General features: G+C 42.2%; 4 protein-coding genes across 5 annotated transcripts in view; 1 reads left to right on the forward strand and 3 right to left on the reverse strand.

Annotated features, from left to right (window-relative positions):
• Window positions 1-6,854: 6,854 nt before the first annotated feature.
• SmD2 (small ribonucleoprotein particle protein SmD2) lies at window positions 6,855-7,438 on the forward strand. Its single transcript, XM_065216842.1, has 2 exons — window positions 6,855-6,919; window positions 6,980-7,438. Coding segments are annotated over exons 1-2 (360 nt in total). The 5' UTR covers window positions 6,855-6,917; the 3' UTR covers window positions 7,338-7,438.
• Window positions 7,356-8,425, reverse strand: LOC135697217 (proteasome subunit alpha type-6-like). Its single transcript, XM_065216841.1, has 3 exons — window positions 8,259-8,425; window positions 7,855-8,187; window positions 7,356-7,791 (listed from the first exon to the last, which is right to left on the reverse strand). Exons 1-3 carry the CDS (start codon window positions 8,332-8,334, stop codon window positions 7,460-7,462), a joined length of 741 nt encoding a protein of 246 aa, XP_065072913.1. The 5' UTR covers window positions 8,335-8,425; the 3' UTR covers window positions 7,356-7,459.
• Window positions 8,426-17,411: 8,986 nt separating this feature from the next.
• On the reverse strand, window positions 17,412-18,207 carry LOC135697234 (uncharacterized). Its single transcript, XM_065216864.1, has 2 exons — window positions 17,597-18,207; window positions 17,412-17,530 (listed from the first exon to the last, which is right to left on the reverse strand). The coding sequence occupies exons 1-2, from the start codon at window positions 18,118-18,120 to the stop codon at window positions 17,413-17,415; spliced, it is 642 nt and encodes a 213-aa protein (XP_065072936.1). The 5' UTR covers window positions 18,121-18,207; the 3' UTR covers window position 17,412.
• A 46-nt stretch (window positions 18,208-18,253) lies between these two features.
• The window catches only part of LOC135697232 (synaptopodin 2-like protein), a 58,259-nt gene continuing 53,435 nt past the window's right edge, over window positions 18,254-23,077 (reverse strand). For both annotated transcript variants that reach the window (XM_065216863.1, XM_065216862.1), the window contains 2 exons: window positions 19,079-19,239; window positions 18,254-18,976 (listed from right to left, as the gene is read on the reverse strand). In XM_065216863.1, coding sequence (XP_065072935.1) covers window positions 18,555-18,976; window positions 19,079-19,239 — 583 coding nt within the window. In that variant the 3' untranslated portion in view covers window positions 18,254-18,554. The remainder of the gene's footprint in view (window positions 18,977-19,078; window positions 19,240-23,077) is intronic.

The raw sequence follows: 23,077 nt of genomic DNA on the forward strand, positions 1-23,077 counted from the left end.
ACCTATATGAAACCACAGACAAACAGACATAACACATTGTATATTTCTCACTGTAAAACATCGTCGTTAAAACATTACCGCCATCTGTTGAGTACACTGTGGTGGGTAGTACGCTGAACAGATGGCGGTAGTGTGTAAACGTCAAACTCAAGGCAAATGACTTTGCGCGCCATAGGTGGTGGTACTACCAACTACGACACTTTTAAATTGACCGTTAAATGCTTGTTCGATGAACAACTTGCGAGTGTTATGTCTGTTTATCTGTGATGAAACTATGGTCACAGACAAACAGACATAGCCAGGGTAAGCATAGGGTAAGTCTCTCTGCAACCTTGTTTCTGTGCTTATGTTGTATTGCCTAATGCAAAAAAAAAGTACATATGGCGTCAGCAGCAGCAGCATCAGAGTTCCCTAATCGTTATGCAGCTGCAGAAATCAAATACTAGTCAGCTGGTGGCTACCGTTCTGGGTAACGTGTCCGAATATGAGACCTCACTGCAGGAGGAAAACGAACGGCCACGTGCCACCCGGGAAGGAGGACCAAGCAATGCGTGCAATTCTACCCGTAGAATTCCGGTTGGTGGCAATAGTTCCTACTCCAAGGGCAAATTCAATTTGTCGTGAGCTGCTGCTGGTGAGAACCTACAGCACAGAGAACAGACATCCAAGCTTAAACAAATTTTTCGGAAATAAATAAAATACGTTAGAAACACTAGCGCCGCCATACAAAATGTCGCGACTCGAGTTATCACTTTTTGCGATTAACGAGTAAACTGAACTAAAATTGAGGTTGACCTTATTCACCGTGTTTCAAACAAGACAAAACAACGGAAATCCATCGAGTTTCTGCGGAACCATAATTTTCGAATAAAAATCTTAGCGGTGAAATGTTAATATTGTGCTGATTGATTGTAACAGTGATTATGTTTGAATTTGATTCGAAGTGTCATGTATTATTGATAGTGGTAAATTACTTTTCAGCAGGCAAATTCATCCGGAATGTTTTCCGGTTTTGTTTTTTTCTGACGTTTTTTGTTCTCGGCAATTTTGTGCTGGAACCGCACCTCGGCTAGGAATTTTTGAATGAAATTATTGAAAACAAAATCGACAAGTCTGCCAAACAATCGAAAGAGTTGTAATCATGGTAAGTCTTCAAACGTTCTTTAACAACACCTCTCCTGTTCCGAAAATTCCGGTACTTCACTTTGAAACACCACAGGGCCACCAATCCTATAGCATACAAAGTACTATTCGGTATGTGTACCGAGTACGAAGAAATTGATGACTTTAGTAAATTAAACAAATAATCTTCAAAAATCATCGTCATGCTGTGCCGTGACCGTGGGAACGTTAACGTCAAGAGGTTCAAAGTCGTAGTCTGAATATTCATCTTGATCCGGCAACGGGAAATGATCCAAATCATTCTCATTTAGAATAGGAAGTGCATGATCGTTTGCGCAGGTCTTCCCGTCAAAAGAATTTTCATCAGCAGCTGCTATCATTGCTTACTTGAAGGCGCTACCGAATTTAAAAGCGTTCGGGGCATCGTTGAAGCCACACCTGCGTCTGATTTTCGCTTGGTAACACCTTGTTTATTTGCGCACCAATAAAACTCGTACTTGCGGCTCATGTTTTGATCGGTTTGGTCACAACAATTTTGACATTAATGTTAAGATGACGTCTGCCGGTCGTCGACGTCGATGGACAGCGACACTAGCGTCACCATGATATTGCTAGTTTAAAATTTAAATTCAAAATAGCAGTTAAATTGCTTACACACCTAAGGAATTTGACTTGGATGTCTGTTCTCTGTGCCTACAGCACTGACTTTCATATATCAGAAACTAATTAGTTGCGTCTGTTCCTCCTGATGCTGCTGCATTCGCGGATCTCAACCGGTTCCGGACTTCCTTTTCTTCGGATTGGAGATTGTAAATCCAGATCCAGAATGTTTACCTATCCCGGCAATTATAGAACGGTACGACGGTTCTTTTTTTCCTGTAAAAACTATCAGCAGTGGTGCCAGAATTGATTAAAAAATTAGCAATGTGGCATAGTTACCTACCTCCTGAACATAGCTCTTAAAAGAAAATTCAGTGCCAACATTTCAAAGGGCGTAATTGCATTTGTAAACAATGGCTTTAGCCGTCGATTTCTCGCGAATAAAAGCTCACTCATGAAAAATAATGACACCAACAGGTAGAGGAATGTTTCTTCTACCAGCTAGCATTGTTATTTTGGAGAGGTAAGATTTCATTCGTGAGAAATTGACGACTTAAGTCATTGTTTACAAAATCAATTACGCCCCTTTGAAATGTTGGCACTGAATTCTTCAAAAAATATCGTCAAGCGTATTGGCGTTGACGGCACCGTCGAAAAATCGTCTCTTTTAGCAAAGATTGAAAGTTTCTTATGTGAATTTTCGGTTGAGTGAAAGGATAGTACAAAGTCCGTCATGTTTCACGCACAGTCTGACGTTTGCTTATGGATTTTCTCATAGAAGTAAAGAGCTACAGAGTCGCCGTCAACGCCAATTTTGCATGCACACTGGAACCCTCTATCATCCGCCTTCCCAAGCATTGATGTGCATCCGGAGCATCCCTCGTTCATACAATTGATTCAGCAGTTGCTGTCAATTTAATTCCACTACCTTATTTGAATTGCAAACATTATTTTGAGATTTTTTCTTCTAGAACCTCGAGAAAAGTAACCAACATTAAGAGCAAATTTTCATTACGTCGAATGTAACAAAGGTAAACAAAGTCGAGCTATCAGTGTCAATCGATGCTCCTGCTATTACACTATATACTGTCCAAATATAGAATCACATCCCATTTTTAAATTTATTTACCAGTCGAATTGCTTTTTGACGTAATCACCTTCCGATCAAAATAGTTTTCGATGTTACTTAAGTCACCCGATTTCTATGGAGATGCCGTTTGCCTTAAGTAACAGCACTGAGAAACCCGTGAAAAGTGTACTTTCGTCGTTTCGCTTTCTCATTATTAAAGTGAATAAATCGAACTGTTTGTTGCTAAGATGATCTCGGTGGTCCTAAAATGATGAATGGGCTGCACGTAAGGAGACGTAATTGATAATTCTCCCGAATATCCTGGTAAATACACTTTGACTTAAGTAACAATAGGGGCCACCAAACGACGTATAATATCTTTTGACTTAAAAACCAGTATTTCTTAGCATGAAAGCTAGCGATTTGCCTTTGTATGATTAAAACCCGGCTGAATATGTTAAACATTGCTATCACTATGGGATTATATGTGTTTAATTGGAAATAGAAATAAATTTTCGGTCATCCAAACAAAACTTTATTTTTCTCGGATCGGTGCGAATGTTACTTACGACATAATGAAAATTTGCTCTTGATTTGTGCGTTACATAAAAAAATATAAATTATTTGGTCCAGTTTTGTGAAATCGCTGGTAGAAAGTCACGCCAAAACTACTTGACAAAGTAGTCAATTACTTCATCGGCTGATTTCTCACCAATAGAAGCTCACTCCGGCAACTTACCGAGTCCAGCTGATAGAAGAAACATTGTTTTAAATAATGGTGTACTTCCCTAATAAAAATTGTATGGTTAATTTGCTTAACGACGTGTTCTGGGTATCATCCAAACCATTTGTGGAATAGTTCAATGATTTGGGTTATCGTTCGTTTATGGTTATTTTTTATTAGGGTTACTTTGCATGTGTGAGCTTTTTATCACGAGGAATCGGTGACTAAATCCATTCCTTACAAAAGCGATTTCGCCCTTTTTAAATGTTTGCACCGACTTTAAGTTTATATTTCAGGGAAAACTTGTCAGAAGGGTACAACTCGAAACGTAAACGTCTGTCGATTTCTCTTGAATGACCACACACCCACGGAATCTGACTACACTAGCTCATAGAACAAACATTTCTCTGTCAGATGATTTAGTTAGTTTGAGTGGCTTTGTTGTCTTTCGTAAGAAACCGACGGTCATTGTTTACGTTTCAAGTTAGACCCTTCTGCCATGTTTCCCCTGATTTCATGCTCGATTTCATGCTCGATTTCATGCAAGCACCCCTCGTTCACGTTTGCCGATAAAGAAGAGCAATATCATTATCAACTCCGACACGCTGCGATTGTTTCGACCACCGAGCTCGACCGCAATCAAACTGCACTGAAAAAAAACAAAAGTTTTGGTGTTGAATTTAAAACATTGACTGAAAATTTAAATTTTTAATTTATATATGTAATGCTAATCTATATGGACTTTAACCACAAACGAAGTGACAGACGACTAACTGGCGAAGAAATCAATTAAAATAATGTGGTTCGCTGTAATAGAATTTTCTTAGAAGCTTGTGCCATCATCCACCACATGGGATAGTATTTTTGTTTTGGTTTTGCACAAAGTTGATTTTGTGTACATTGATTCTTTGACAGTGTGCAAAGAGTGCGTATCATTTTGTCATTTTTTTATGCATTTCAGTTTTGAGTAGAGTGAAAGAGATAGAACCAAAACATTCTGACACATTTGGTGAAAATGCTAGTACAATCCAGTAGTAGTGTTGCCATGTGGTACAATCCAGTAGTAGTGGTGTTGCCATGTAATACACTGAAAAATTTAAATAGCAGGTTAGTCACCGAGCCGCTCCGTCTGTCACTTCGTTTGTGCTTTAACCCTAAATTTTGTTCATTTGTAAGTTTAACATTTAACTATATACCATTTAGCATATAATACATCGAACATATAATATGAAACTTTTTAAAATGAATTTATCATACTCAACATTAATAGTTAACATTGAATGTTGAAAATTTTATATAAAAATTTTAGCATTTAATATTCAACATTATACTTTAAACATTTAGAATTTCAAATTTAACATTTAACATTAACATTGAACGTTTAGCATTTAGAATTTAGCATACAACAATTCAAAAGAACTAAACTGCTTTTGTAAAAAAAATGGCTTCAGCCGTCGATTTCTCGCGAATAAAAGCTCACACATGCAAATTAGCAAATCCTCTATCCAGCTGGCATCTTTAATTTGCAGGAGTGAGCTTTTATTTGTGAGAAATCACTGGTTGATGTCATTGTTTACAAAACCAGTTTCACCGTAATGAAATGTTGGCCTGATTTGACATTTTGCATTCAACATATAAAATTTTGCATTTAACATTTTAAATTTAATATTATATTATTTTATCATTTAGTATTTAACAATTAGCATTTCAAATTCTACATTAAACCTTTTATATTTAGCATTTAGCATTTCACATTTGACATGATGTGAACAAAATTTGACATATTGCATTTAACATTTTGTATTTTAAAATTAATGTAAAACATGTAAAACCTTTGATTCGTAACTTATCATGTGACATTAAACATTTAACATTTAACCACATTTTGTGTTTTACATTTAATTTTTTTCAGTTAACATATTACAATTACCATTATATATATTTCACATTTTCATTTTACATTCAACATTTCAAATTTATCAATTGACAGTAATAATTTAACATTTACGCTTTTAACATTTACTATTTAATGTTTTTAGCACATCATTAAATTTTATCATTTTAACTTTTATCAATTAACCTTTAATAAAAAATTAACCATGAGTTCAGTGCTAACATTTGAAAACGGCGCAAAAGCCATATGTAAACAAATGGTTTGTGGGCCCTTTACTCGCTACCCGAAGAACGCCCACGCAAACCAACAGCATCGTCAGGAAGGGGAAAATTTCCCCTACCCGATGTTGCTGTTGTGTCGCGTGGGTGTACTTCAAGTAGTGAGTAAAGGGCCCACAAACCATTTGTTTACAAATGGCTTTTGTGCCGTTTTCAAATGTTAGCACTGAGTTATTGTCATTAAGAAATCAACCCAGCAAACATTGAATGTGAAATTAGGGGAAATCCTCCCCTTCCCGATAGCATTCTTGGTTCGTGTGGGCGCCCGCATAAACGCGAACCATAAATTGACCTTACCTAAAATGGTTAAAAATTGTTTATAATCCCTGCTAAACTTTAACTGAAATGGTTATGGAACTTTACATGAACGTTTAATGATGAAGTTTCAACCTTATGTATTATGGTTTTTTGGAACTGGACCTTACAAATAATGGGTTGTTAAGAACCATTACCATTCCAAATTCTTGTTTTCTCCATACATTTTCAGAAAGAGAACTATATAAGAACGTTTTTACTTATGATTTGAGAACATTGATGGTAATGGTTATGGTAGTCAGTAAGGTCCATTAATGGTTTTGTATTATCGCTCAACTTTACGTGGAATATATCGTGAATTGGTAATCAGTAAATTACAGGCAACCAATTCGCGATATATTCCACATAAAGTTGATCGATGTTACAAAACTATTCGTGGACCTTACTGACTACCATAACCATTACCATTAAAGTTCTCAAACCATAAGTTAAAAGGTTCTAATATAGTTCTCTTTCCGAAAATGTATGGAGAAAACAAGAATTTGGAACGGTAATGGTTCTTAACAACCCATTATTTGTAAGGTCCAGTTCCAAAAAAACATAATACATATGGTTGAAACTTTATCATTAAACGTTCATGTAAAGTTCCATAACCATTTCAGTTAAAGTTTAGCAGGGATTATAAACAATTTTTAACCATTTTAGGTAAGGTCAATTTATGGTTCGCGTTTATGCGGGCGTACTTCGGTTCGCGCGAAAAGTGTCTTAAAAGTTTTGTTAACCAAAGATAATAGACCTTTATCAAATGTTACGTGAGATTTGCGTATACGATTTAGTCTCGGACATTTTTTTTTTCAGTGTACAGTAGTTTGACAGCTGCGTTTACTGACTCTTATTTCTTGTTTGCTTGCTACCGCACGAGACAATTTGTTTAGTGCGTTTATCCCATCAGGTTTCGATAAAACCAGCAGAAAAATGTAAGTACCAAGCTTCCATTCGAGTGCGCCACCGTGCTAATCAAACTCCCCCACCACCAGGGCCCTCGCTAAACCAAAATCCGAGCTGACCCCGGAGGAGCTCGCCCGCCAGGAGGAAGAGGAATTCAACACCGGCCCGCTGTCCGTGCTAACCCAGTCGGTGAAGAACAACACTCAGGTACTGATTAACTGCCGCAACAACAAGAAACTGCTCGGACGGGTCAAAGCCTTCGATCGGCACTGCAACATGGTGCTGGAGAACGTCAAAGAAATGTGGACCGAAGTTCCGCGGACCGGCAAAGGCAAGAAAAAGGTCAAACCCGTCAACAAGGACCGGTTCATCTCGAAGATGTTCCTGCGAGGCGATTCGGTCATCCTGGTGCTGCGAAATCCGCAAGCCACCGCAGCAGGGAAGTAAAATGTAAGCTCTAGATCCGTAAGATTTCTTATTTTTTAAAGTAAATGTGTATTTCCACCCACTGAATTGGAGAATAAACTGAATAATAATGGAAAATCGTACGTAAATATTATCATCGGTGATTAATCCTTCTCGGCGATAGCGGTCAGATGGACTTCGATTTCGTCCTCGTTCAGCGTTCGGAAGTCGGGCTTGTCCTTGCTGACCACCCCCAGCTCGATTTCCGACGTTTTAAAGTCCACTGCCAGGACCGTGGACAGGCAGGTGATGGCCAGCTGGATGGCTTCCTCCTCGTTAAAGTCGGTCTTTTTCTTCAGCTTCTTCTCCAGATAGCTGTTGGCTTCAGTTTGCTTCACGCCGACCGAGATGGCCCGGTAGCCGCAGTAGTATCCGGCCGGGTCCGTTTTATACACGCACGGCCCATTTTCGTCGTCGTACGCGATCAGCACCATACCTGAAATCGTGGGGATTTGCGTTAAATTAAGTTGAAAATAAATCCTCCCCCCAATCTACTCACTGCATCCCAGCGGTCTCATTTCAGCATTCTGCGTGTAGACCTGGGAGATATCGGCCATTCTCCGGCACAGCACATCCACCGGCATTTCGTAGCCGTACTTGTATCGCCAGTTGGCCGCCTCGTAGCGAGCCCGCTGCACCTGCGACTTGGAATCGGCAATCCGGCCGGTCATCACACATCCGATCTGCTTCGTCAGGCGATACAGATGCGTCACAGTGGCCGGATCGATCAGCTTGTCTGGGATCTTCTTCTGGGTGGCCACCACTGCCACATCCTTTCCCTTGAGGGCAATCGAGGTTAGTCCTTCCTGGTTGATTGCCTTGAAGGCATATTCTGAAGAAGGGAATTTCAGCAGTGATTTGCCTTGTCACCCAAACAAAAAATTTCCGAGCTCCGTCACTTACCAACTTGATAGAGACGACCCTCGGGAGAGAAAATCGTAATGTGACGGTCGAACCCAGCGCTACTTCCACGGGACATGCTTGCCGGATGGTTTGTTTACGGTAATAGATCACAAGTGTACGCTAATCGTTAGAAGTTTTGCGAAATTTTCCCGATTTCAACGAAAGACGAAGGGAACAAAACTATACACCGCTCGCTGCTGTGGAAGGTGATTTGAGGTTATGACAGCGATGAGTTTGTTGATTTTCGTTTTGACGATGCTGTCGGAGTTGCGAGACAAAACGTCAAAGTATATAGTCAGATGTGTCGGTAAAGCAGTGCAATTGAAGATGTGAGCCGGAAGAAATGATAGGGTGGCTCCAATTAGGGGGTAGTTTTTGGTCCAGTCGCTAATTGGGTTGTTTGGAGGTATTGTGTAGATACATATTCGTTATCTGCATTAAAATGGAACCGACATCCAAGATTTCATCAATTTTGGTACACTGGAACTCTTTTAATTACGAGTACGATTTCATTGATATCAACACGAAACGAAAATCAATTATTTTATTCATTTGTTTCACTTATATATTTTTGCCAAAACATCAACCTTATATATTCCATAAGACAAACCACATAGGTCCTATAAGAATGCAAAAAAGGTATGTGTGACTGCTTATACATTTCATTTGACACATGAGCTTCATTAACTTTTTGCAAGGTGTCTGCTTATTAGTTGACTTATACATTTTATGAATAATCAGCAATAGAAATTTGCAAAAAGGTATAAGGAGATTTCTATCCGTGAACTTGTCCTTTCATTATGTCGAAAGTAAAGGCCGGCGCACAATAGATACGTTTTCGTGTTTTTTGACAGATAATGCATGGGCATACTGTCAAAAAACTGAAAACGTATCTATACGCCTTTTTAATGCACCACCAACGTAGAGTGCGCCACGCGAGTTCGAGAAGAAACGTCAACCAAACCGTTTGTTTACATCAGAATAAGTATTTTCCCCAACGCAAATAACAGCATTTTTCATTCAAAATCTTGCCAATTTCCATCGGTAATTGTCTAATTGTACGATTTTCCACAAATCTGAAATGATTTGCACCTTAACTATTCACACACAAGAAATCCGGAAGACCATAACCACTAAGGCACATTTCTAACTATCCATTTTTCTCAACAAAAATATTCCTGAACACCAGCAGGATCTTTTCAAAAACGTTACAGAATTAAATTTTTCAACTGTAGATTAAGTTTTGCAGCATCTCAGATGAATCAATTGATCAGGGAAAGTAAAAAAGTGTTCCGCTTCCTATGTCTCAAGGCCCAAAATTATGCTCACAACACTCTTTTTGACGTTCTCCTATTCACCACCAGAGGTTGAATCGATCGTTTAGTTTCTAGAGTTTCTATTAAAAAGGCCTATTGTGCGCCGACCTGAACATTCGCACCTATCCGAGAAAAATAAAGTTTTGTTTTGATGACCGAAAAGTTATTCCTATTTCCAATTAAACACATATAATCTCATAGTGATAGTATGGGAATTTGCAGAGCGAAAAGAAAAAACACGCGTTTGTTTTGGTTCGTTTGATAGGACTGAATGATGCACGTTTATTTAAGAGTAGCAAATATAGGGTAAAAACACGGCTGAGCAAATTCTTAAGTTACACTAGTCAACACTCCCCCTTAACTAAGAATTTGAGAGATTCCGAACACTGCTTTGAATTGTCCAGGGACCGCCTTTGTCAGCGCGTCTGCCTTCTGGTCACCAGAACGGATGTACTTCAACTGCATAGTGTGGTTCTCCAGCTGCTCTCTGACAAAATGATGTCGCACGTCGATGTGCTTACTTCTCGGCGAGTTCCCGATCTCCTTCTCCGCTAGGCACATCGCACTACGGTTGTCGCAATGAATGACAATCGGTTCCTTCTTGCCCAACAACTCCGCACAGAAGCCACGCCACCACAGAGCCTCTTGTGATGCCGCCGACAAGGCCATGTATTCGGCTTCCATCGTAGAAAGCGCAACAGTCGGCTGTTTCCGGCTGCTCCAAGACACCGATCCGCCTCACAACTGGAACAAATATCCTGTGACCGAGCGCCTCGAGTCAGGATCGTTTCCCCAGTCCGCATCGCTAAACCCCTCGAGCACTGGGTTCGCCATCTTCTGGAAGACCAATCCGAACGATTTGGTACCCTGAAGGTACCGTAGAATGCGCTTGGCCGCTGTCCAATGGGCTTCACCCGGATTACTGCAAAAACTGCTAACTGCATTCACGGCATACGCTATGTCGGGACGAGTGCATTGAGACAAGAACAGTAGTCCACCCACTAGCTCACGGTACGGAACATTCTGCATCCTTGCTTTCTCCTGTTCGGTTTTCGGACTCATTGCTTTTACGAGCCTCTGGCTCACTTCGGCCGGTGTCGATGTCGGATTACAGTCCACCATGTTGTATTTCTGAAGCAGCTCCTCGATGTATCGCTGTTGATCCAGCACGATAGTGCCACCGTTCCTGGTGATCCGCATTCCAAGCACTTGGCGGGCCTCGCCCAAATCCTTCATGCGGAACCTTGCTGACAGTTGACCTTTAACTGCATCGAGCCACTCCAGAGCATTCGAGAACAATAGCAAATCGTCCACGTAAACTGCAACTATGATGATTCGCTTCCCATCCGACATCAAATACACGCAAGGGTCATAACTGGATCGTCTGAAGCCAATTCTCTTCAGATCCGTGTCCAACTTCACGTTCCAGACACGGCTGGCTTGTTTAAGGCCGTACAGAGCCTTTTTAATCGACAAACCTTTCTTGGATCCTTCTGAACAAACCCCTCAGGTTGCTCCATGAATATCTCTTCATCGGACAGTTCCCCTTACAAAAAGGCAGTGACTGCATCCATCTGATGAATCTGCAAGTCTAGCTGCGCTGCCATGCCCATCAGATATCGGATACTGGCATATCTGACAACGGGAGTAGGAGTAGGTCTCGTTGTAATCGATGCCCTTCACTTACAAAAACCCCTTGATTACGACACGAGCTTTGTGTCGATCCAGCGATCCGTCAGAGTTCATCTTCTTCTTCAGTACCCACTTGCACTTTAGGGCCTTGCGTCCTGGTGGTAGGTCGGTCAGCTCCCAGGTGTTATTCGACATCAGCGCCTCGAACTCGGCTTCCATAGCACGCTGCCACAACTGCTTCTCATCGGACTCCATCGCTTCTTGGAAAGACTGCGGCTCCTTCGATGATTCCTGAGACACGGACAACCTTTTAGGAATAACACTGTACGTCATATTATAATCTTGATACTTGCCTGGGATATTGCGCTCCCGTTCACTGCGCCTGATCGCGAGAGGATCTACAGATTGTGAAGGGAGCGCGACGGTTTCTGCTGAGGTTGGTTCTAGAGATTCGATTGCACTGACATACAACGGTCCGGGGCCATCGTCGTCGTCGGCTTCTGCAACATCTTCCGGCTCACTGCCATCTCCATCGCTGGCTTCTGAAACATCTTCCGGCTGACTGCTATCTTCGTCGCTGGCTTCTGAAGTTTCCTCCGTTTGATCAACTCCCCCTGCGCCTGATTCGTCACCAAAAATAATTTCGTTCGTCATCGTTCGACTTTTTGGCAACACTACGTCCTGAGATTCCACCGAACGCTGTTCCTCCTCGCTGAGAAAAACTACATCACGAACGACTTTCACCGTTTTCGTCTTTGGCAGGTACACTCGATATCCTTTCGACTGATATGCAAAGCCAACAAAGATTCCCGGTTCGGACTTGGCATCCCACTTACGCCTGCGTTGCTTGGGAATGTAGCACATCACCTTTGCACCAAAAACCCTCAGTTCCGACAAGTCTGGTCGCTTTCCAGTGAAACGCTCCTCCGGCGTCACCGGAACACCTTTAGTCGGTGATCGGTTAACCAGGAAAGTCGCCATCGCCGTAGCTTCCGCCCAGAAGCGCTTATCCAGGTCTGCATCCAGCAACAAACAACGAGCTTTCTCCACAACGGTCCTGTTCATGTGCTCCGCTAGCCCATTCTGCTCCGGATTATACGGTACTGTCATTTCGTGACGAATACCGCAGCTGCGCAGGAACCGTTTCATGCCGGTGTTCACATATTCGGTGCCATTATCAGTTCGAAGTCCTTTGATCCTTTTTCCGGTCTGATTCTCCATCAATGCTTTGTACCTAGCTTTGTACTCTTTGAAGCATTCGAGTACCTCTGTTTTCGACTGGAGAAAATACACGACCAACTTGCGACTCGCATCGTCGATGAACGACAGGAAATATTTACTTCCGCCGATCGATTCCTCCTCCATCGGACCGCACAGGTCCGAGTGGACCAGCTCCAGCACCTCGGTCGCACGAGTGCCCTCGTTGTTGAACGGCTGTCGAAAGTGTTTCCCTTCCAAGCAGGTGACACAAGCAGGAATCTTGGCGTTACCGAAATCAATCCCATCAGCCAACCTTCGGAGCTTGATCAAACTCTGCTCGTTTAGATGCCCCATTCTCCGATGCCACAGTATGATGTCATCCTTCGACTTCACAGCGCACGACATTTGCTTGTTGGTCAAACACAGCTTGTACAGACCACTTGTCTCCTGACCAACGGCAACCAACTCGCCGCTATTGGACCGCACCTCGCACGTTTCCTTCGTGAACTGAACGCTGTAGCCCTTACTGCACATCCTGCTGACCGAAAGAAGGTTGATCGCTATATCCGGAACGCACAATACATCGGACATCGTCAAGTCGCAGGGCTCTTCTCCAATGTCTGCCTCTAGCTCCACACTCCCGGTAGCAACTACGGACAGTTCAGCGTCGTTGGCTACACTCACGCGCTGTGACGTTTCCTGCACGTTCAGCAAAAACGCCTTACTACTGCACATGTGCGATGTAGCTCCTGAATCGAAGAACCAGTCCGATTCACTTTTCCTCGGGTTCTCAAAGGTGGTCATCGCTGCGTTCCTTTTACCGGATTTTTCCTTCTTGTCCTTCGGTTCATTCGGTCCTTTCTGCTGACACTCCGAAGCAAAGTGACCAAATTGCTTGCACCTGTAGCACTGGATCTTCGATTTGTCAGTCTTCTTCTTGCTACCAGCCGTCTTTTTCTTGCTGTAGAAAGCCTCTTCCTTGCTGCCACCCGCCAAAATGCCGCCGATTTTCACGTCCTGGAGGATTTTCGCTTTCACTGCATCCGCTGTAATACGCGTTCCCGATGCTTCCAAGCCCATAATCATCGGCTCGTATGACTCTGGCAAGCCCATCAACAGCAGACACGCCAGCCAAGTGTCATCGACCGCAAAACCAACTTCCGTCAACTTGTGGCTGGTCGTCATAAGCTCATTCCGAAAAGCATCCTGCAGGTTCTTCCATGCTTGCTTTGCCGTTTTGGCACTCTGCACCAGGCTGTAATTAACTGGTTCTATGCTGAGGCATATCGTCGCCAATCCTCGCAATGAAACTGCGTCCTGCGGATCCTGCTCTTGCCGTGTAACTGCGTCCCATGTGCCTTCCCGGATCATCAGCATCTTGGTGGCAAACGCTCACGTCGAGTAGTTTTCTCGGCCACGCAACCTGTCCACTGCTGGCAGCGAAATACTGCCTCCTACTGCACCTGTTCTTCCTTCTACCTGGCTCCCGGATCTGCCTCCACCGTTGCTACCGCCGTTTCCTCCGCCTGTCGACATTCCAAAACTTGGAACTCGCGGACAAAACTCGAATTCGAAACTCGCGAAAAACTTATAACAAAAACGTAACAGCGCAATAAATTTTTCCGCTTGCTGGGGCCCATAACCTATGGGAATTTGCAGAGTGAAAAGAAAAAACACGCGTTTGTTTTGGTTCGTTTGATAGGGACTGAATGATGCACGTTTATTTAAGAGTAGCAAATATAGGGTAAAAACACGGCTGAGCAAATTCTTAAGTTACACTAGTCAACAGATAGCAATGTTTAATATAGTAAGCAGGGTTTTAATCATACAAAGCAGATCGCTATAGCTTTCATGCTAAAAAATATTGGTTTTTGATTTAAAAGCTCGGTCAAAAGTTATTATACGTCGTTTGATAACCCCCTAATGTTACTTAAGTCAAAATGTATTTAACAGAATATTTGGGAGAATTATCAATCACGTCTCCTTACGTGCAGTCCATTCCCCGGTCATCATTTTAGGACCACCGAAATCATCTTAGCAACAAACAGTTCGATTTATTCACTTTAATAATGAGAAAGTGAAACGACGAATGTACACTTCTCACCACAAACGAAGTGACAGACGGAGCGGCTCGAAAACTTTGGTGATTAACCTTCTATTGCAATTTTTCAGTGTACCACATGGCAACACCACTACTACTGGATTGTACCACATGGCAACACTACTATTGGATTGAACTAGCATTTTCACCAAATGTACTAGAATATTTTGGTTCTATCTCTCTCACTCTACTCAAAACTGAAATGCATAAAAAAATGACAAAATGATACGCACTCTTTGCACACTGTCAAAGAATCATTGTACACAAAATCAACTTTGTTCAAATCAAAACAAAAAAACTAACCCATCTGGTGGATGATGGCACAAGCTTCCAAGAAAATTCTATTACAGTGAACCACATTATTTTAATGGATTTCTTCGCCAGTAAGTCGTCTGTCACTTCGTTTGTGCTTCTCACGGGTTTCTCTACGTTGTTACTTAAGACAAACGGCATCTCCATAGACTCAATTTAATAAATCTGAACTACCAAATTGGCGTTGACGGCGACTCTGTAGCTCTTTACTCCTTCGAGAAAATCCATAAGCAAACGTCAGACTGTGCGTGAAACATGGCGGACTTTGTACTATCCTTTCACTCCAGCGAAAATTCTCATAAGAAACTGTTTATATTTGCTGAAAGAGCAAATTTTTCGACGGTGCCGTCAACGCCAATTAGAAAAGCAGCAGTGAAGATATGCAAGGGGGGGAGGTGGCTGTCAAATACGAACAATCGTCGCCTACCTCGCATGCCTCGCATAACTGGTTCCAAACGTAAACACGCCATAAGAAACATACAGCGTTTGTTTACGTTTGGAACCAGTTTCATACAAGAATGATCAGTAGGCTGATTTGACAGCACGTCCCCCCCCCCCCCCCCCAGAAGATATGTGAAGACATTTCGACCATTTTGATGAAGAATTTTTCAAAAGACACCTGGCATCCCTGCTAACATTTTAGTTTGTCTTATCTGCTGTCAGTAGCTATTGGCAAATCAAAGTTGTTACTCGTGGAGAATAGAAGAACTATGAGAGTGATGATGGTTTCAATATTTTCCACGGGGAGGTATACGAGTGCAATCTTAAAATGCTTTTATTTCGCAAATGGAGCGTTTTATTTAAATCTGGTTGCTGCTACAGTTGTAGAAAAGCTGAAATCTATGTATACACATACAAATCGGAAAAGAAATTATTTTTTCTATATTATATGTCTATTGAGTAGTCCTTAAGTTTTCTACAAACGTACCACTTACCAGATTTAAATAAAATGCTCCATTTGCCAAATACAAGCATTTTAAGATTGCACCCGTATACCTCACCGTGTAAAATTTTGAAACCATCATCACTTTCATAGTTCTTCTATTCTCCACGAGTGCCAACTTTGATTTGCCAATTGCCCGTTTAGTTTTGTTTTGCTCGCCTCGGTGTGTCAAGTCGGTGTTTCTGTCCGCTGATCGTACGCGTGAAAAGTTTGCAAATCCAATTTTCACCTCTGGAGAGATTAGTGAATATTCCTCGGAACTTTGTGTTATTTTTTCGTGAATCAAGTGAATATATCCCAAAACGTTATACAACAAGGTAAGAAGAATGAGTTCTCTATACTGGTGTCCACAGGCGATAAACCGACATGACCATGTTCGCGGAAGACATTTAGCTGAGCCACGAACAAGCGGGCAAAATTTATGAGTTGGTTTGTGTCCGATCTATTCTGAACAAAATATTTGTATCTAGATAAAAAAAATCCAATGGTTTTGACGGATCGGATCGCTGCATGCACATTTGAATCGGCCGTTATAGATTTTCAACCAAAAGGTAAGTTGAACTTTCATCACCGACAAACCGACATGAAACTTAAACTTAAAGGCCCAAGCGGAACGGCAGCGGCAGCGGAAAAGCCCGATCTGAGTAAGCCTACTTGTCGGATTGAAAACTAGTTAGAATCAAATCGACTTCAGTTAGGCATTTTCTTGATGCCATTTATGACAACTGTCAAACTTTCCGTTTCCGTTCCGCTTCCGCCCACATTGCGCTTGGGCCTTAACTCTTGATCTAGAATCCATAACAGCCGATTCAAATGTGCAGCGATCCCATCTATCAAAACTAGAAATACACAGAGGAAGAGATGGGCGGAGAGAATGTTTTGAGCCAAATGAACTGTCATAATCTGAGCCAATCTAACATTCCAATTAGAATTTTTCCGAAGATTTCTTATTTTTACTAGAATAATTTTGAGAGTATTGCAATCGAACAGAAATTCAATCACCTTTATATTTTGTGTGCTTCTCAAATTCAAGTAGTTTTTGGAACCAAAAACAATATTCTAACTCTATTGATTAATTGATCTTCGTTGGTTAATGAATGGCACCAAGAAATGTGCAAAATATTGCGATGCAATCAATTATTATTTTGCTCGTAAATCGAATCAAAAATAAAAGTCATTTGAAATGCTAGCTTCTAGCAAGGGTTGCAAGATAATTTAGGAACAAATCCCTGCTACCGAATTGTATTTTGTTTTCTCCGCCTATCTCTCCCTCTGAGTTTTTCTAATCAAAACCATAGGAATGCTTTATCTAGATAAAAATAATTTGTCCGAAATAGATTAGACACGAACCAACTCATAAATTTTGTACGCGTGTTCGTGGTTAGGATAAATATTTTCCTCGAACACGGCGGCAGATGTCAGTTTTGTGCTTTGATCAGAATTTTCTTTGTAATTTGTTTGATCATTCATGTCGGTTTGTCGGTGCTTTCATTTCGTTTTGTCGGTGATAAAAGATTATTTGTTTGAAATTAAGGCCATTTTATTAAAAAAAAACATCGTTTATGTTAATGAAAATCGTAACAAAAAAAAAAAACTGAAAAATCGCATAAAATTCGACCCATCGGGCCCGGGAACCGCAGCGGCTCCGCATCAGTTGCCAACCCTCTGACGGTAACCTCTGTTGTAGAATGGCAATTTCTCCTCGGTCAGCTGTTTGATTTTGGACTTTTCCAATGCCACGCTCGGCACCAGGTGGCAGTTAGATCTCCTGTAAATAGAATAATCGATTTAAACCCTTCACTGGAAAACCTTCCCGCATTGTCCGTGAGAATACTTATGAATCGGCTTCGCCGTTTGACTCCACGGCCAGGACTGTTCCAGTTTGCTCACGCGCTCCAACTTCTCCTGCTTGAGGCGTTCCTCTTCGCTGATGTCCGGATCCTGATCCTCGTCCGAACCATCCTCTCGCCGGTCATATTCCTCGTCTAGCTCCCTGGGAGGGACAACGTCCAACACCTCCGATTCATCGAACAACATCTCCAGTATGGCCGCTAAATTTTCCTCGTTTTCTTCCGAATTGCGCCAGTCTTCCTCCTCATCTTCCTCGTCGAACGATTCGCATTCCTCCGGGATGGTTTCCCGTACCAAACTGCTGCGAAGCGACGCCGGAAGCTCCCGTTGCAACTCCGGAGGAGCAAATTTGGTCAGCGCTTTCGTTAGGTAGCTGAGCGTGGCCTGGATCTGCATCGGGATGATGCTGATCTCGTTCAGCTGCTTCTGCATCTGCCGTAGCTGTTCCTCCACAACGGCTGCGTTCGTGTACTCGCAAGACTCGCACGATGGTGAACGGGTAGCCATCGCCGGTGGTTCCGGAGTGTACTTGGGGCTGTACGTTCCCGATCGGGAACGGGACGATCGGGATTGGAATCGGAACGATGGCGAAGGGGACGCTGAAATGTGAGATTTTCTTTTCGAATCAGTGGACCTGGTGTTTTTTTGAAAAAAAAACAACGTTTCTGTTTTATTCGGTTCGGTTATAGCAAAAGTTAATAACATTTCGCAAACTACGTTGTAAGTCATCTCGATTCAAAACACAGGTGTGTTTGTGTGTGTGCAACAAAACCCTCCCGCTGCTTCCGCTTCCGTCGATCTTCCCTATATACTTGTAAAAATTGTAAGTGTATGCGTGTGTATAAAATTAGCCTTTTCCATCTTTGGTAAGAGTACATGTGTTAGTGTTTTAGCTACAAGTTAAAAGTAAGTACATCCTAGTTTGACAGATTCGTTTGCGCTCAAGCTTCATCCGGGATCGGATCCGCGGCAGCCGCCGGAGTGGACATCAGGCCCTGCGACAGCGACTCTTCCTCGGACGTTTCGCTCTCGGTGCGCTTCTGGAACGACACCTTCTTCTTGCCCTTCTTGGCCTTCTTCTTCTTCTTCGGCTTCGGTTGCGGTTCCGGTTGCGGTTCCTCGTCCCAGTCGTCGAAGTCGTTGCGTGGTCTCGGTCCGGTCGGCAGCGACAGCATCATGTGATCGATGTATTTCTGACGTTCCTCCGGTTTCTTGGCCGTCTCAATCAGCAGCCGGCGGATGTTGGCGATCAGCCGCTGATGGGGAGCATCCTTGCCGTATACATCCGGTGGAATCGGTGGTGGAGGCTGCTGCCATACGATCGGATGCCACACCTTACGCTCCGGTGGTTGGATCCAATCTTCTGCTCGGCGGCGGCCGTGGCAACAGTAAACAGAAAACAAGAAGAATTGTTGAGGTTAGTACGAGGAATGCGGGGGATTTCGGGAAGGTAAATACAACATACCACGTCCTTCGTTTGACTTGTGCTTGGGAGCGGACGGGTTAGTGACTTCATCCCTGGCGTCTTCATTATCGGCGAACTTGATTTCGCGGGTTTCTTTCGGTTTCTCCGGCATCTCCGGATTTTCCGGGTCCTGCGGCTTTTTGACCGCTTCCTCGTCTTCCCTGTAAAAAGGAGGTTTATGTTGGATTAGTTTTAAGGCTTAACTGCTTAGCTATTAGGGAAATATGGCTCTATTATTGGCCTATGAATCTAAAGATTGGGTCCATCGATAAAAATCTAATTTTCATGAATTTTTTCGTGGAACAGCGTCATCTGGACCACACAAATGAATGTGTTGAAAAATGTCAAAAAATGCATTCCTTCGAAATTTTTGTATGGGCCCAATATTAAGGATACTTATGGCGGTTGGATCTGTCAAATGTTTGCAACGGATCGTATTGATTAAAATCGACGGCGACAATAAAACAGCCGGCATTCGTCATCGGGATTTAATCCGAGGATAATACCGGTTGGAACTTACCACCATTAGACTGACAGTAGGGACATTAACTTTATTTTATTTTTTATTTTTCTTAAAGCAACTGAGTGTACCTCAGACCCGAGCTCAGACCAATCAAACTCACATTCAATGCATACATTCTATTTCAGATTCTGTGTCTACATCACCGACAAACCGACATGAATGATCATACAAATTACAAAGAAAATTCTGATCAAAGATCAAAACTGATATCTGCTGCCGTGTTCGTGGAAAATATTTATCCTAGCCACGAACACGCGTACAAAATTTATGAGTTGGTTCGTGTCTAATCTATTTCGGACAAATTATTTTTATCTAGATAAAACATTCCTATGGTTTTGACAGATGGGATCGCTGCACATTTGAATCGGCCGTTATGGATTCTATATCAAGAGTTAAGTTTAAGTTTCATGTCGGTTTGTCGGTGTCTACACTACATTTAACACAAACAAACAGACATAACTCTTTGATGAAAATTCTTTAAAAAGGGTGTCCCACATCAAATTGCATCACGGGAAAAACGCTGTAGAAAATTACCTAGTTGACCGATCCTTTTCAAACTTTCAGACAATAAAATAAAACCCATTAATAAGCTTAACCCACCGTACGCTTAACTCCACTCATTAGGTTCTGTACAACATCTGGCTGCAGCTTCTTCTGTACGGAAACCCACTTTTTCTTCATCTCTTCCTCAGATTTGACCTCCTTGGGATGCTTCCGTAGTGCCTGCTTCATAATAGCCCAGTATTTTCGATGGGCCTTAGTTCCAGTGTGGGGGGGGGGGGGGTTCATGTCCTTGGGTACGAAAGTGACCCCGTTGGCTTTGTACCACTCCAGGACAACATTTGAATAGTGGCACGAAGCTAGATCCGGCCAGAAGATCGTAGGGCGCTCGTGTTGCTTCAACAGAGGAAGCAGACGCTTCTGTGGACACTCCTTGAGGTAGATCTCCCCGTTTACAGTCCCGGTAGTCACGAACGGTGCACTCCGTTTGCCACATGAGCAAACCGCTTGTCAAATCATGTATTTCTTGGCAAACTTTGAAAGTTTCGGCTTCCTTACTTCCTCTGGAACATCAAAATTGTGAAGAACAGTAGCCCCGGAAGCTGCCGGAAGTCCGCTTTGACGTGAGTCTCATCATACATGATGAGACAATGAGGCTTCGTCAACATCTGGGTGTACAGTTTCCGGGCCCGTGACTTTCCCACCGTATTTTGCTGTTCGTCACGATTTGGAGCCTTCTGCACTTTGTACGTGTGCAGTCCCTTCCGGTCCTTGGCTCTCTGACCGAAAGACTTGGACGGATTCAACTTTTTGGCCTCATCCCTGACCGAAACATTGGGATTCCGCTTAAACGCTTTCACAACACGCTTGTGATCCTGATCGCTAATAGAACATCCATTCTGACTGCATTTCTCCTACCGTTCGATGCTCAGAGTTTCGTAGTAACGTTTAATCCCACGGCTCACCGTTGACTGCACGATTCCGAGTTGTTTTCCGATGTCCCGATTTTTCAGGTGCTCAATTCGCCACGTTGCTTTTCGGGTGACTCCATTTTTTCCAACTTTCGAAAAACTGACAGCGATAAAAATACAGTATAAACAATACACTCTTAACTACTTCTACCCCAATTTTCAAGAGAAATACCCAGTGGGTAATTTTCTACAGCGTTTTTTCCGTGATGCATTTTGATGTGGGACACCTTTATATCAAAAATCTATGCAGCTTTCCATGCCCGATAATGGCGGCCTGTTTGTATGAATAAATGTATCCTTCACTGTGCTTTTTGACACTAACTGGAGGGCGTATGTTGTTCCATTATCTTCTGTCCCTGGGAGAGGGAAAGGGAGGGGTCAAAACCCGACATCCAGATAGTGTCAAAAAGCACAGTGAAGGATACATTTAGTCATACCAACAGGCTATCACGATTGTGAATTTACGTTTTCGGCTTTCGCACCGATAGTGGCTAAACTTATCGTCAAATTTCGAGCTGAAATTGATCGCAGAGTTTCGTGATTGTTTGTTTGCGACAATATTGATATACCTAACCACGAAGACTGAAAATTGAAGGCTGAGATCCAACTACAGACCCAGCTACTCAAGAAACGGAAGATCCGAATAGCCCAGGGATTTTTTTTACATCACTTGTTGTGATGCTACATGAATGAATTTGAATCTGGGACCAGCATGCGCACACTGGTCGTCACGAAACTGTCCTCTGGGAGATCGGAAACATCCACAAAAGTGGTCAATTCATAAAAATTTTCGAAATATCGATCTTCGTATGGTCATCTTATAAAAGTTGCGCACCAAAATGCATAGAGGCATTTTCGGATGCTAATCTGGCTAACTAGATTAAATATTTTCGCTTGTAAATGTATCAAGCTCGGTTGGTCGAATTTAATACGATAGATCTATTAACATCAGGAACAAAAAATTAAACCTTTAAGAAGTTCTGATTGATAGAAATGTGGGGAAGTTAAAAGATCATTAAGAGTAAGTTTCGACAGCTCCAGCGCAATCTAATAGATTTCAAGAAAATTAACATCAGTGAAGATCAAGAGCTTCAGGGCAGTTCCATTAAATTCAGGAAAATTTAAGTTTAATGACCTATGAGTAAGTTACGTGAACTTCGGGTAAGTTCTGAAAATGTTAGGGCAGTTCCATGAATATCAGGAAAACTGTGAGAAATTGGGGGACGTTCCTAAAACTTTAGGTTCGTTTCTAGAACTTTATGGCAGTTCCATTTATTTCAGTAAAATAGAGGAAACCATCAAGAAGTTCTGTCGCAGCCGCTGTAGAGTTGGCCGCACTGCCAACCGCTACGGAGTCGTGACAGGAGCGCCCATTGCTCCGGGACATCAGCATAAACGTCAAACGGACAAAACAGCGCTTGGGTTTCGGCAGCCAACATACTTTCTATTATACTGTAGAGAATTGAATTCTGTCTTTGTTAAGTTGCATTATACTAGTTAAATAATTATTAAAGTAAACCGCTAGTGACCTTTGAATAGAAAGGCACGTTGCAGAAGTAATTTAGTAGTGATTAGTTGGAAGGAGGATTAAATCGAAGGTAGCTATTGATTGGCAAACGGAAAGATCGAATTATGATTGTGATTTATTTAGGGGAAACAGGTATCTGTTGGACTCGTTGTTGGATTAGGGCCGGAAGCTGGCATTCAGGAATTGTTGAAATATTGAAAGGCAAACTGAATTGTAAGTTGCTCATTAAATTATTAGAGGGTTCATTCTATTAATTTCTGCTCCAATTACAGTTTTGAAGCGCTTGAAAATACACGCTCTCGAATCTCAGTCGGCCGTTTTATTCCTCTCAACAAGTTCCGAACATTTAAGCAAAGTAAAAAAACTTCAGGGAATGAACCTAAAACATTAAAAAACCTACACAGAAGATCTATGTTTAAAGGAAAGTTTAAAGATCTTCTGGGCAGTTCTATTAATTTGAGCAAGCTTCAGGAAAC

This window comes from Ochlerotatus camptorhynchus, unplaced genomic scaffold, assembly GCF_037179485.1.
Source record: "Ochlerotatus camptorhynchus isolate MF236.1 unplaced genomic scaffold, CSIRO-AGI_Acam_v1.1 ptg000069l, whole genome shotgun sequence".
NCBI lineage: Eukaryota > Metazoa > Arthropoda > Insecta > Diptera > Culicidae > Ochlerotatus > Ochlerotatus camptorhynchus.